The sequence below is a fragment of the Ostrinia nubilalis genome, chromosome 16, assembly GCF_963855985.1.
Source record: "Ostrinia nubilalis chromosome 16, ilOstNubi1.1, whole genome shotgun sequence".
NCBI lineage: Eukaryota > Metazoa > Arthropoda > Insecta > Lepidoptera > Crambidae > Ostrinia > Ostrinia nubilalis.
The window spans coordinates 2,916,758-2,931,994 of NC_087103.1; the positions used below are offsets into that span (position 1 = coordinate 2,916,758).

At 39.6% G+C, this 15,237-nt stretch overlaps 1 protein-coding gene across 1 annotated transcript in view; it reads right to left on the reverse strand.

The window, feature by feature from the left end:
• LOC135079514 (uncharacterized) overlaps nt 1-4,396 on the reverse strand; it is a 29,906-nt gene extending 25,510 nt beyond the window's left edge. The window contains exon 1 of the mRNA XM_063974170.1: nt 3,843-4,396. Coding sequence (XP_063830240.1) covers nt 3,843-4,396 — 554 coding nt within the window. The remainder of the gene's footprint in view (nt 1-3,842) is intronic.
• Nucleotides 4,397-15,237: the final 10,841 nt, after the last annotated feature.

Genomic DNA, 15,237 nt, shown 5'->3' on the forward strand with positions numbered 1-15,237 from the left:
TACGTTAGGTCCTTGAAACCAAAATAAAAAAGAACGACAACCATAGCTATAATATAAATGGAAATACATAGTAGGTACCTAATTGAAGAAAAAAACGCTAATTTCATGGGTAAGGCTAAGGACTAATAATATGATAATGCTATATATACAGCAGCGCTAAACTAACAATGTCTTGGTAGTCTAGGTAGCTTTTAACGAAGCCTTGCTGAAGATACGAGTATTAAATTACAAACCCAAGAAAAAGGCTCATGACAACCGCAAGATCGACCGCGATACAACTCTTTAGTCTTCACATACAAACAATAAGTAACAACAATCAACAATGCATATTTAAAACTAACGTTGCACAACAGTTCCCATCCCCGTAATAAAACAAGCCTTGGAAAATAGCACATGCTTGTTGCAAATCTGTAACAAGATTGGAATCTTAGCACTTTAATACGAACTACTGCACTCAGGAGGATTTGATGAGTGCTGCAGGCTGACAACGCCATTCTTGAGGCGGAGTTTTGGGCTGACACTGTGTAGATTTGTTATCGACACGAAAAGAAGAAGAATACGAACTAAGTAAGCCTAGCTAGGCGCAGACCACCGACTTTTAGTTGGCCGATAGTTGGGTCGGGCTGTTAGTCAGTATGGAAATGTATGAAAAAGCGCACATTCAACCGCCTCTGTGGTCTAGTGGTAAGACCACCTGCTTCAGACGCAGAGGTCCCGGGTTCGATTCCCAGTGGGGGCAGATTTTTCTGTTCGGTTTGGTTGGTGGTAGGGCTTATTCTAAGTCCGCCTGGCTAGCTACCACCATCTTAGCTAAGTCTGTCGCCATAACAACAATGTTAACAGCATTGTTGTGTTCCGGCAGTTAGAGTTAAGATAGCCAGTTCCTCCGTGGTTGAGGATTCCGGGTGAAGCTCGCTTCCACCTTCGGCATGATCATCACTTACCATCAGGTGAGATGCAGGCCAAGAGCTTCCTCGTTGTGGATAAAAAAAAACATTACATTTGGTATTGGCCGAATAATAAGTAAGTAAACAATGAGACCGATTCTGTCTAAATCTGAATTTACTAAAGTCTAAAAAAAGACTAAAGTCGGGAAACCACCAATTTAATATCATTATATTCTACATTCTGAAGCTATTTCGTATGTAAGTAATAGTAGAACGAACAGCGTTGGCTTCCAAATGATATAACCGACTGTTTCATGGAATTTTAAATTATCGTAACATTGTTTATGCATTCACAGTACATAACTCTAACTCTTCCTGATTGCAATGTTATTTATTTACATAAAAACATAACATGCACAGTTGCGTATTTCTAAACGTCAACATCAAAAATGTATAACGCGTCCGTCTGTTGGTTTATTTTTGGTGTCGTTGCTCGCATTAAATACTGCAGTCGGTTTGTTTACATCAAATGCATCTAAATTTCCATAAGGAACAATTTTAATTTTATTATATTCTTCGCACGTAAGTTTTATTGGGTTTGACGCACTTAGAGCTTCCCTTTCACCACCTTTAGTGCGTTGAAGTTATCCAGTAGGTATTCTCAATGTAGCTGCATACATTGTGTTGTGACTTACGTAAGTATATTCACGAAAACAACAAGAAGAATCGATGAATACCACATTCTCATGCTTTAAATGTCTTCGCTTCACTCATACTACACCTGCTCATAGATTTTCTGTAAATTACGAACTCAGATCTAGTTTTGAAACGAGTTTCAACTCAAAAGAATTAGTTGAATGTCGGCGTTTTTTTCTTATTAAGTTTTTTGTGAATTCCAGTAGCGATTTGTTTCCTGCTATCAGTATTCAAATATTCACGTTCAGTTTTAATTAAATTGAGTCAGTTATCAGAAACAGTTTTAAAAATTGTCGTGTTGTTAAAGTTACGTTCCTACATGTTTAAAATGTAAACAAAATTTTAAGTTACTTTATTAGTAGTTAGTACTTCTTACTTATTATTGTAGGTAATATAAGAACACACAAGAGATCCTCGAGACCTCCCTCTCTCGGTTTAAAAATTCTGTAGAAGCTGTTGTAATCGGTAAAATCAATGCATTCAAATGCGTTTTAAAATTGTGACGAAAAATACACAGTAGGTACTACGACTATTCTCTACATCGGGACAAATATGTAGTTCTGTTATTGTGAACTCCATCAGTTAATAATATAACGCGTGAGGTTGTAAACTATCAGTGGATTAGGTTAACTACGTCAGATTATAAACTAACGGAATTCAAAATTTTACGGTGACTTGTCCATAATTTATGTGACTAATGATAGGATCAATTTGCAAACCCAAAGGTCAAAGCGAACTATAAATATGTTTGAAACCAGTTTCTTACTGAGCTGTGTGATGTTTGAATGATTTTTTTTCTAGACAAATGAATGAAATAAATAAGTCAAAGATAAATAACTATGTAGGTAGGTACATTATTTTAGATACGACTGTTTTAAAATTTAAATGCGTAAGTAGTCCAGACTAGACTCTTTTAGTTTTGTTTAGTTATGTGCCTACGCCTAAACTAATGAATCATTTTTGATGTAAGTTTTGAGTCTTGGGCCTTTGATAATGACCTAAAACTCGATGATAAAAGATGTAGAGTCGCAAAAACATGAAAGTGATAAAAATTCGATTTGGGAACAAATTATCTCATAGAATTGTTAGGGATAGTCGTAACTCGTCTATTTAAGGTGATTCGTACACACTGTTTCAGAAGCGTTTAGAATGTATGATAATGATAGACAAAAAAATACTGTGAATTCATCGAATATTTAGGCAACAAAATGTTGTACATGTATGTCTTTAAGCTGAATCTACTGTTTTAAATGAACCGTTACGTAAGTATATTGTTGAAGTCATAACAACATAGGTGTATTTTGTTTTGTCACAGTCTTAACCTATAAGTAGCGTGGAAATGCGTTCTAGTGCTCTCTGAGATATGCGGTCACAAATATACATTCATATAGAATAGATAGAGTGTACGCGGAAGACGGTAGTATCTACCGGTTGAACTACTCGTAGAAGAGAGCTAAGCTATGTACCTAATTCGAAATAAAAATTGGAATTTGATTACAGAGACACAATAACTGTTGCAAATATTGTAAATGACGAAGGATTTTATAGCTTATGCAGTAGTATGTAAAAGTGTAGTGTGAAAAAATGTAGAAAGGTCAATCTACCTAACAACCATTCTGTTATGCTTCGATTGCATAGAGCGAAACTAGAGGCAACAATTATGCTAAAAAGTAATCACTGTGAAATATGATACCAGCGCGTAAATAAACGAAATTATGCAATGTAGAGCCGTGACCAAGAACCGTGAAGACGTTCATAGCGTTCAAGACGTTATTATGAAGACGTTTCACGTTAATGTGATTCGAAAAACTAACGATAACAATAAGCCTGCCGACGCCAGCGAGTTATCAACCGTTGAACACAACGTTTTTTATCAAACCATTCACAACTAACCGCCGCTCGGGACCGTTAGCACCTGCCGCTACGCACCCAATAAACCCCCAATTTCGTCCACAAACCTGTGACTTCAACTCGAAATCATTGATGGCATACACCAAGAATGCCGATATAACTGTTAAGCCCGACGAAATATTAAATTAGAATGGGAAAACAACTCGCCTCACGTTTTCATACAGTTATGCGTTGGGTAAGCGATAACCTGAACTTAAGCTTACCTCAGATATAGATAATTTTGTATGCACAAGCTAGTCTTCGCATTTAAAGAAATCTGTAAACCAGTTTTAAAGCATTCTTAACGGTTAACGCGGCCCGGTGGCGAGCAGCCGACGCGGCCCGAGCCCGGCAGGTCCCATCACTCACCGTCCGTTCGGCGCTGACGGGGAGTGCACCAACTTCACGGCGAACAGGAACTGTATCGCACACACGAGAAGACAGCATAAGTTCAGCGAGAGCGTCAACGCACACAATGCTAACGTCACTTCGTACACTACAGCGAACTCCTCGGGGGCCGTCGTGGCGGGCGCGGAGATCTTGAGGAGGAACAGGAGCGCCAGGAGCGCCAGGAGGAGGCTGACGAGGCACAGCAGAGCGAGCGAAGTCAGTGCCTCCTCCGTGGCGGCGCGAGTGCTCCGACTCCGCGCGGGCGCCGGTCGGGTGGCCGGCAGCCCAGGAGCGGTTCCATTGGCAATCTTGGGGGGCGACGCGACCGGGATCGGCGCCACGACCGGCACCGGCGCCGGCGCCGGCGGCTGCGCGCCGGGGCTGACGCTGGCCGAGGTCCCGCCGACGGAGTGCTTCGAGGAGTCTAGGGTCGACACGTTGAGGGGCAGGTGATGGTGCGGCCGCCGTGGCATGTTCTGGTAGCGGTGGTCGGCATCGTTCGCCGCCGGCGGCCGCTGCGCATGCTTCAACATGGCGCTCTCACGGCCCTCGCCATGCCGACTGGTTCTCGGTCATCCGGGCCGGTTTCGTTTGCGTTGCGTGCGCGCGGTCGGTGCGGCGGCGGGCGCTCGACTGGCGGCCCCCCGTGCCTGCTACACGCGTGTGTCAATCACCGCCTCGCCGGTGCAGGGTGCAACTGCATTCGATCAGGGTACACCTCTACCTAACCTACCCCGACAATAGAAACGCACTCGAAACAATCGACCCAAACATTGTCCATTGATGGCAACGGTGTTTGTAAACAGCAATTGGGCATTTGTTTCAACAGCTACTACAGGTTTATAACATTTGAAACAATGTAAATATTTGATCTTTTTAGTGGCCTAATTGAGTTGGAAATGTTGGGATTCTGTTGGTTTGAATTGTTTAACAATTAATTTCACTGATAAAATTTTCTCAAATTGGGTAGGATAGTCGTTTATCATAATACAATCTCAAATCGCTGTTTAGAACTTGAAATAATAAGTAAAAAATACAATTAAAATAAAAAACATCTACGTAACTTAATTGTAACTTCCCATTCCATCTACTGACTGTAATATTATTGTGATAAAATCCTTGAATATTTATTTGGTTTCACAAAAATTCTAAAAAACGACATTTGTGCCCGCACTGATAAGCTACTGTATCGCGCATGCGCGTGCTAATTCTGCGCAGATAAGAAGGTTAGAACAAACAACGACCTAAAAAGCAAGATTTTTCACTTAGATAAATAAAATAATTCTAAATACCTACACTAGAAAGGTTCCAACTTGATGTTGATACATTTGCTGTTGATTACCGTTAATAATTTAAGGTAGACTGCACACGAAAGATGAAGACTAAAAAGACTATAAGTTAATAATGATGCCATAATTCGAAGGCATCTAAAAAAGCGACCTCTAAATGTAGTAATGTATGTTTGTGTGACCCTTATTGTGCCCTGGCTACGTTAAATATTGTCCAAAAATTATTTTTTAATCCCTATTTTATTGGAAATAATAAGCAATGAGATGAATTTTTGGAAAGAAACAATTAGTGGCATACGGCTTTTTAGAAGTTGTTTCAACTGTAGCAACAAATCCGTGTACGTCCAACGAAGGAATCAAAACAAAAGATAAATATAAACAACAACAAAGTTGCACTGGTGGTTTGCCGAATAAAAAGCAACCTGCTCACACCACGACCAGCTAAATGGCCCATACGTCAGGGGTACAGTTATCGAGGCACATCCATCTCTCTACCAATAAGGCAGCAAACATACGAATTAAAAATGCAATAAGTGATGTTTTTTTTACGTAATTCCCCGTTTCGATTCAAATACTGGATGTGACAATTTAATTTAATACTTTGTAATTCACAATAGATTGTGGACCGACGACCTGATAAAGGTAGCGGGAAGGCGCTGGATGCAGGCCGCTACCAACCGTGCGATGTGGAAGTCATTGGGGGAGGCCTATGTTCAGCAGTGGACGTCCTGTGGCTGAAATGATGAATTCACAATAGTCTAAGAATGGGCAAATAAAATATGCTGGAAGTGTGGTCAGGACACTCAGGACTGAAGGAAGGTTACTAAAGATTGGTAAATTATTAAGTATTTTTTATTGCATAATTGATTTACTTACGAGTAGTTACGAGTACTTTTAGTTAAAAATTTAGAGTCTCCGAAAACAGTGCAAAGACATCTGAAACCGGTTTTGCCCCACGTAATAATAAAAGCATCTTAAAAACGCCGATGTACGGGTGCCCTTAAATAGCAGCTTTGCAAGTTTGCAGGAAGTGGGCTCAAATGGACACCTCGAAAGCTCGCGATAAGCTCAAGAATTTAATAAGTCGATGAACTCACGTGGACCTCCATGTCAATATCAAATAACTGAATGACTGTTTAATTTGAGAATGATGTAATTTTTTTTAAGAATAAGTACCTATTAGTAATTTGTAAAATAAAAATTTCAGTAAAATTTTAACCCCTCGTAGTAAGCTATAAGCGGGGATCGAACCCGCGCTCGTCGGATCTCGATTCCACAGACATTGTCCAGTACTAGGATCTAAATCTATAATAACTCAAAAGTGACTGACTGACTGACATAGTGATCTATCAACGCACAGCCCAAACCACTGACGGATCGGGCTGAAATTTGGCATACAGGTAGATGTTATGATGCAGGCATCCGCTAAGAAAAGATTTTACGAAACTCTACCCCTAAGAGGGTAAAACGGGATCCACGCGTACGAAGTTGCGGGCGGCCGCTAGTAATTTTATACAGCCGTCTCTACACTACAAACTCTTTACATGTGAATCGAAAAATCACCATTTTGAACTAGGTAATCTATAATTAATCAACATAAGTTAAAACATTGACATTTAGCAATTCAAGACCTGTTTAGTTTTTAGTCCATTCACTATTCAAATGCCACGTTTTCAGATGTAGTCATCAAGTTACAGTTGTTCGAACAAAGTGCTTATTAATAACATTATGCTTGACAGCTTGACCCTTACACATGACTATAAAGTATGATATGCTATTATTTTGGTAGTACTTAACTAAACATAATATCACAAATAGAATATAATAGAAAGGGTCTTGCTCCTGCAGTGGAGAATAAAGATCTGATGATGATGAACAGGATTCATACATTTTCCGGGTAAATTATTTATTGAAATAACAAAAAGCCAACTGCGTAAAAATGAACTAAAAAGATAAAAACAAGACAACTTAGTGTTCACAAATGCAGTCGGAGGCATCAATGACTAATTCTTTTGTTGGTAATATTTAGTTTTTTGTTATTTCAATAATTATTTTATTTTAATCTTTTTAGTTAAGTACCATATATTTTTGTAAACTACTTAAAAATCCCTTTATTTAGATACCCTACTCGATAGGTTTTGTGACAAAAATAATATTGTTTGAAGACATTATGGCGTCTAAAATCCGCCATTTTGATTTTTTCCAATTTTAATATAGTCAGCGACACTCTCACGATTAAGACGAATCTAACGACACCTCTCACGCTAAAATCGGTCAAGCTGTTTAGGCTGTAGGCCGTGCCAAAGAAATATACCTACATACATACATACATACAATTAAAAAAAACATAACCCTCCTTCTGGCGCAGTCGGGTAAATACTGTGGTTTTTAACTCCGAAACTGAGTTGTTAGTGAAACCTGTAATCCTAGTGAAACTATTCTAGTATCTCTAGACAAGCTTTACTAAAATAGTGTCTATCCTGATAATATTCCTGCTAATACAGGTTCCATACCATTAGCATTCCCGTGTGAACTCGATGTTTTTGTAAAGCAGATCACGCCATCTGTTTTACATCCATTAATTACTTACTATTACTTAGATTAACGATTAACGCAGTATTCACAAACGATGCTTGCTTAAGTGAAGCAGTAAATTGGACGCACAGCGTTGAATAGAGCTCTGTGATTGGTTCGCGTGTCACCCTGTGCGTCTACGCGCACTGTGAGACCTCAAAGTGATTTTATGAATACGGGCGTATGTCTCGCCTAGTCCTTGATTTAGATTTAGTAAATGACAAAAAGCTCTCAGTATTTTATTACGCATTTAAATTGTCAGCATTTGATTAAATTAAGTTTAAAAGTAGGGGAGACTGGGTACGGTTGAAACAATTTTGCTTTTATTGTCTATAATTTTGTTGTTTAATAACCAAGTGACGATTACGATACGTGAAATTGAAATTTGAAGTTTTAGCTATGATATGGCTGTATCATTATAGTTCCCGGGTTACTATTTATAGAAATATACGCAATTTAAATAAAAAGAAATTTTGTTTCAACCGTCCCCATGCCAGGGGCGGTTGAAACAGCGATTGGGATCTGTTGAAATACATACAAATAATACATTAAGTACTAATAAAACGTGTTTTATTTATCATTAATAATACGAATATTAAAATTATAGTACCACATGACGACATTAATCAGTCTAAGTATTTAATATTTCTAAAACATTAATTAGCCTTTGATTAGTAGTAAACATTTAAAAAAATAACAGAAATATGATTAACTAAATGATATTTCCAAACCTAATAAACATTAATAATAAAATAATATTAAAATTCTGAATAAAATTAACATTAATAAATTTTCTGTTTCAACCGTACCCACAAAAAATGTTTCAACCGACCCCAACCCCACTTTTGGTAAAATATACTTTATAGTTTCGACACTAATGATAACACATTAAAAATAGTTACTGGCCCTCATTCTACAAGCTTCATTATAATCACAAACGCACACTCGATACATTCACATAAAAAGAACAGGTAGTATAAGCGTTAATGTCTGAAGAAAAATACTTACTTTTGGGCAGTAAAAAATAATATGGCGTTTTGCACACAACGTCAACGCCTTAGGAAGTTTTAGCACAGAATACATTGCACTCCTTTGTGTAGGATCAGATGCCGACATTTTAACGGTAATAATAATAATGCAAAATATCCAACGCACATGGTGCATTCGAAATCGCACCTTACTACTACGCTCATAAGAGCGCAATTTTTTTGTGTTCAGAATTGATCTACCTCGCAGCTCAAGCGTCAGGGTTGTATAAGCAAAGTAAAATAAATAATAACTTAATTTTAAGAAGCATTTATTGTATTTACGATTGGTAATCTTTAATCTAGTGGTGTTTGTATAATCGTACCATCTCTAAAGTACCTATTAATAAACTTCAGTGTTGCATATAATTCGAAATTGGACAAATAGTTTTAAAAGGTGTAGTGTCGGAAAATAGACACGGTGAAGTAAGTTAATGTTTATATTAGCTAAAATAATTTTTTTGCTACAGTTTTTTGTCATAAGTATTTCAAAATTACTTAAAAAGTGTAGTTTTTTTTTTAATTATTTAAATTAGTACAGTTAATTATTATTCCTAAATACTACGATTTTACATTAAAGAAGGATAACAGTGCTGTTGGAACAATAAACCTTGATTGTGACGATGATCGACCGAGCGTGTATAGAAATACGCGTGTGCTCACTAGAGGTGGGCGCCGATATAAAATTGGCCGGCGGCGGCGCGCCGACTTTTTGACTTCGGCGGCGGCGGCGTCGGCGGCGTGACCTTGTTTGACCTTTATTGCTTAGGTATTTTTAAAAAATCTGTTTTTTTAGTATCTGTCGTCAAGACTAATCAGGTGATTTGGAGTTGGTTGGGGTTTGACACGGTAGAGCCACTGGAGCAGTGGTTTAACCCAGTAAATTAGCTCTCTTGATCATAGATACTTTGATATTTAGATAACGGGCTTGGCTGAGATCAGGTTCTTGTGTATTTCCTAAAGGCGAGCCAACCAATGTGCCGATAAAAATACCCTTAACATGTAGTTTTGAGCTCTTTGAAGACACATAGTTAATGTTGGATTAGCTGACTGTTGGTCGATTATTATGTTCAAATCTGTTTTATTAATATTTATGGTCTTGCCATGTCATCCTACGGTCCAGGTTTTTAATGCAAGTTGATTGCAGCAATGTGTCGGGGTCTAGATTGGCCGGAGGATAAGTTTCACGTCTTAAATGATAATGTGGTGAGACTTCGGGGCTTGCTTACATGAGCCACTTCCAAGCACTAGTGGCATTTAGCTGACCTTGCAACAGCCTAGTCGCTTTAAGATCACAGTTACATTTGAGGAAGGCCGCAGGTTTCTGGTGTCTGGGCTACTTTACTAGTAAATGTTATAGAGTACCGGACCAAGTACAAAGTCCTGGGGTACTCCAGCTCTGCAGCTAAAAAGAGAAGATTTTGTCACGGAGTTTGATTTAAAACTGTCTGTCACTGAGATAAGACTCCATCAGCAGGTAGTAGAAGTGTGCTGGAAGGTACTTTTTAATTTCATAGAGTAGTTTATGTTATGCTAAACCCAGCTGAAACCGCAGCACAGTACAGGATTCTTTCTTTTCCAAACATTGTACTGATTATGGTTGGTATGGTTTCTGACAAAATTTATGGTAATTTATACTATATTACATGAGTCATACTCAGGCAAGGGAATAAACGAGCAAGAATGATCCTTTTCCGTAATTTTAACAATACAAATGTCAGATGAATTGAGCTTTAGGAGGAGAATTTATTAGGCGAATTGCCAGCCTTATGGATCATTTCCAAAGATAAGAGACTTGTGAGGTTCTTACTCAGTGTGTCATTGTCAAGACCATGAACTTCATGGTGATCAGACCAAAATGCAGGTGCTTTACGAGGGTCCACTTAGCCATCTCTCTTAGCGTTCGTTCGTTCGTTTCAGCCGAAAGACGTCCACTGCTAGACAAAGGCCTCCCCCCAAGGATTTCCACAAAGACTGGTCCTGCGCCGCTCGCATCCAGGCACCTCCTGCGATCTTCACCAAATCGATGGTCCACCTAGTGGGAGGCCTGCCCACGCTACGTCTTCCGGCTCGTGGTCGCCACTTAAGAACTTTCCTACCCCAGCGGCCATCAGTTCTACGAGCTATGTGCCCCGCCCACTGCCACTTGATTTTAGCAATTCTGCGGGCTATGTCAGTCACTTTGGTCCTCCTGCGTCTTTCGTTCTCACTTAGCGTAGTAGGAATCTTCTACTTTGAACTTGAGGAGGGTAAGCGGAAACATGGCGGTCAACTCCTCAGATAGGTACAAAGATGTCCAGAAGGAGCATATGAAAAGATGCAAAATGGGCCCCTTCAAATCACAATGGGAAGGTTTGCCAGCACAGCGCCTAGAATGGCGGGAGATTGTGAAGAGGCAAGTCCGCGAGTTCCAGGAGCAGCGCACAACTGAACTGGACGCGAAATGCGATGATGTAAATCCCGTCCATCTGCCGCCATTCACTATAATTATGTTGGCCACGTGTGCTCAGATACTCTCAATGTGCGAGGAGTTTTCCGCGAAGATCGGCTATGTAAGCCATCTTCGGGCGCACCAGCGCCGCCAAGACAATTAAGTCCAAGTGATCACCGTGACCGAAATCGGTCGGATGAATCATCATCATCAGTAGGAATCAAAGGCAGGCATTGCTACAAATCTCGGATCAAGTTCAATGCTTGATCTTATTTTATTGATTGATTGTGGATTTTTTGGATTATCCGTGTTAATGGGTTTAAATAAACCGGCTTGTCATGTAGCAAAGGTCTGAGATTTTTCTTGTCAGTTCGCACTCATGTATTACTGGACCTAATAGGCGGAGAACACTTTGAGGGAGGTACTTTGTTGCTTTCCAGAGGTTGTGGTTCCCATTTACATTCCGAGAAATATTTGCCAGTCTCTGTGTGAGTGTTTCGCTTAAAATATAGTGTAGGTTGTCTGCCAGACGAATAACAAGGGAGACCGGTGCCTCTCGCCATCAATTATTTACTATACCAAGTAGCAACTGGAACAATGTACTGAATTAACTGTTAATACAGTTAGACGGCGACATTAAGTTCGCCTTGTGTACCAATTTATATGGCATTAAAGAATAAATATTATAGGTAGTTGTTCTGCGTTAGAAACACAAATCCAGAAAGTACAGTATAGGAGAGGAATAAATTGCAGATAGTTGGTACAGTATCAGTATCGGCGCGCCGACAGCTGGTTGTCGGCGGCGGCGGCGTGAAAAAATTCGCGGCGGCAGCGGCGCGCCGGCGTGGCGCCCACCTCTAGTGCTCACAGGCGCGTGGCGGTCCTGACTGATTTGCAACTTGAAGTTGTCGCGCGCTGTAGGTAATTATCTCGGCCGGCATAGGCGAGTGACGGAGGCCTGGTTTTAGGCACTAAATTCGTGTTCGGACCTGTTGTCCGCTTCTTTTTCCCCTAGCACCCCTAACTCCCCGTGGAACCGTTTACGAGATATTTGCTCTGTTTCAACCGTCCTTTGTTTCAACCGTACCCAGTCTCCCCTACCCTAAAGTAGGGTACCTACCAATGTAAATAAAACTGCACTATCTGTAAGTAGGTAGGTACCTAATTTATATTTGGACACAAAACGTAAATTAATTCTTAGCAGTTTTAGTTATAATAATGTATGCGTGTTTATCTTGTTGACTCTGTGTTAATCAAGGCACTTTTTTTATCTTAACTTTCAATAAGTAGGCATGTGTAAAAAAATCTCATAATACCTTACCTACTCTTGTTTGTTTTCAGAATATCATACATAAATCAGATTTTTTGTCATTTTCTAAAAATACAGCTCACGATTCAAACGCCTGCGCATAATTTAAAGGCCAATATTTTATTAGTCGCGTGTGGCACCTGTTGAAGCAGGTGTCCACATATCGTGTTCGTTTAAAAAAAACACCGCCAAGATGCTCCTGTGAGTGCACGAATGTTAAGGAGTCTCTTAATTTGGAAGTGCTGGGTTCCGTTCCCAGGTTGAACACTCAAAAACTAACAATGACTTTTAAAACCGCACTAATGACGTATCGTATCCTATTTTCTTCGTTTTTAAAGGCTCCCCTACCATGCCACAAAGTTAACTGATAAACATTTGTTGATTCCCGTAAGGATATCCAATATACCTACCTACCACAAAACACTACTAAAGGTTAACGGAAAATGAAAATGAAAACTGTAAATGAAACCTGTTTTGAGACAAATAAATACTTTCTATTTCTATTTTTCTATTTTCAAAGATCCGTATTCACAAACAATACTTTCAGGTCTCACAGTGCGCGTTTACGCACAGGGTGACACACATACCAATCACAAAGCTCTATTCAACGCTGTGCTTTCGATTTGCTGCTTCACATAAGCAAGCATTGTTTGTGAATACCTACGGGCGTAAGGGTCAGTTTCTCTGTTTGAGAAAATACGCGAAAAAGGGTACGAGTCCATGAAGTCACTAATTGTTCAGCAAAAGGTTACTTACATGAAGTCACTAATTATATTACTTTTTCAAAGCTAAGCTAATTAATCTTAGAGTAGGCGCACACCGTTGATTTTTCTTCGGCCAATAGTTTAGTCGGGCAGTTGATCAGTATGGGCATGTCATGGGAGTGCGCAACTGCGCACACTACACCGATTCGATTTGGCCGATTCTTCTCATACAATTTAAAATCGGGCACAACTATCGGCCAACTAAAAAGCAACGGTGTGCGCCTAGTCTTAGAGGAAGTAAATTTTTCAGTGTTAATTTTTAAAAGAAGTTGTCTTGATTGGTTTAACTGGAGTATTTCGCTCTACAAACTTAGATGTCTGTATATAATACTGCATCAAGATCGGGTTTGTAAAAGTGTAATATCTTACATAAGTAAACATCACTGGAAGGACGTTGTCCGAGGAATAGCAAAAAGTTGCATCTGCTGTAGGGTGACCATGAAGTCGATAAACAGTCAACTATCGCACAATCCTCGATCACTGCTCTATCAGCGGTTTTGGTTAGAACAACCTAGGTATATCAATCACTTTACCTGCTCCAAAGAGGGGTCCTGAAACTATCCATAATTTAGGACTTATTTTCTTTAGATAATGGCTCATTTACACTATGCGGGAAATTGGCCGAGACGAAACGCGAGCACGCACATCGAAGTATGGACATGGAGAACACACGGCATAACTGAAGTGCGTGTTTACACTGTCTCGATTAATTTCCCACACAGTGTAACTGCGCCATCAGTGGCCAGGCATCGACACTCAAAGAACTTTTTATGTCGGCCGTTTGGTGTAGTGATTCAGAACGGACTACTATGCCGAGAGGCCCCGGGTTCGATTCCCGGCCAGGCAGAAATTGAAATAATGAATTTTAATTTCTGTGACGGGTCTGAGTGTTACTATGTATTAAAAAAAAGTACATAAATAGTAAATAAGTTAGCACCCATAACACAAGCATATTAATTAGAGATGAAACGGATATCCGGTAACTATCCGGTAGGCCGGATATCCGGCCTAAATTTACTATCCGGCCGGATACCGGATAATAACTCACTATCCGGCCGGATACCGGATATTAAAAAAACTAGGACAATTTCCTATTAATAAAATGAAATACATTATTCTTTGAGGTAAATATCAATAAAATGGCTTATAATAATGACGGCTTTTATTTAAAGTTCAAAAAGTTGCAAAAAAGCCATTATTAAGGCCATTCAAAAAACTAATTTATTTTTCTGGGCTATTTACTCTAATGACGAATATGTACATAAATAGTAAATATCTGTTAATGTCAAAATATCGCCAAATAAAAAAGGGCGACCTTTTTTTCACTGATGGTCTGATGACATGATGCATGCAGTTCAGTCAGATTACGCAGCAAGTAAAGTAATTTAATTTTCGCTATTCAATCACACACTCACGATAGCAACCAAAATCGCCCGAATTGATCTGCCCCCTAGACAAGTGGCAAAATCTGACATTCTATTCGGATGGATTCGATTTTAGAAAAGTGTGACTAGTTTAGTCTACTAATAGACTCACTGATCGCGTTCGAAGCACCTGTGCGGTGCTAAACTCGTGACGACATGCAACGAGACAATGGGCCAACTATCCGGCCGCCGGATATCCGGCTATCCGGCCTAGCAGCTGGCCGGATATCCGGTATCCGGTATCCGGCCAAACAACTATCCGTTTCATCTCTAATATTAATTGCTTACTTTATGGGGCTAGATGGCGCTGTGTGATATTGTCCAAAGATATTTATATTTATTTATTTATAAAATACGGAATTTTGTTAATGGAAACAGCATCAACCCATTCTGCGCATTTCCTTTGTCACTGAAGATCCGTCCCAGGAACTACAAGATTTTTGGTTACCCTACTACGTTGCACATCCAGGCGGTTCTAAGAATGTAGTAAGTCTGGTTACTACAGTACCTCTAGCACGAAAAATGTTCGTCTTCGAATCGTTTGCGTGTTCGAATCGT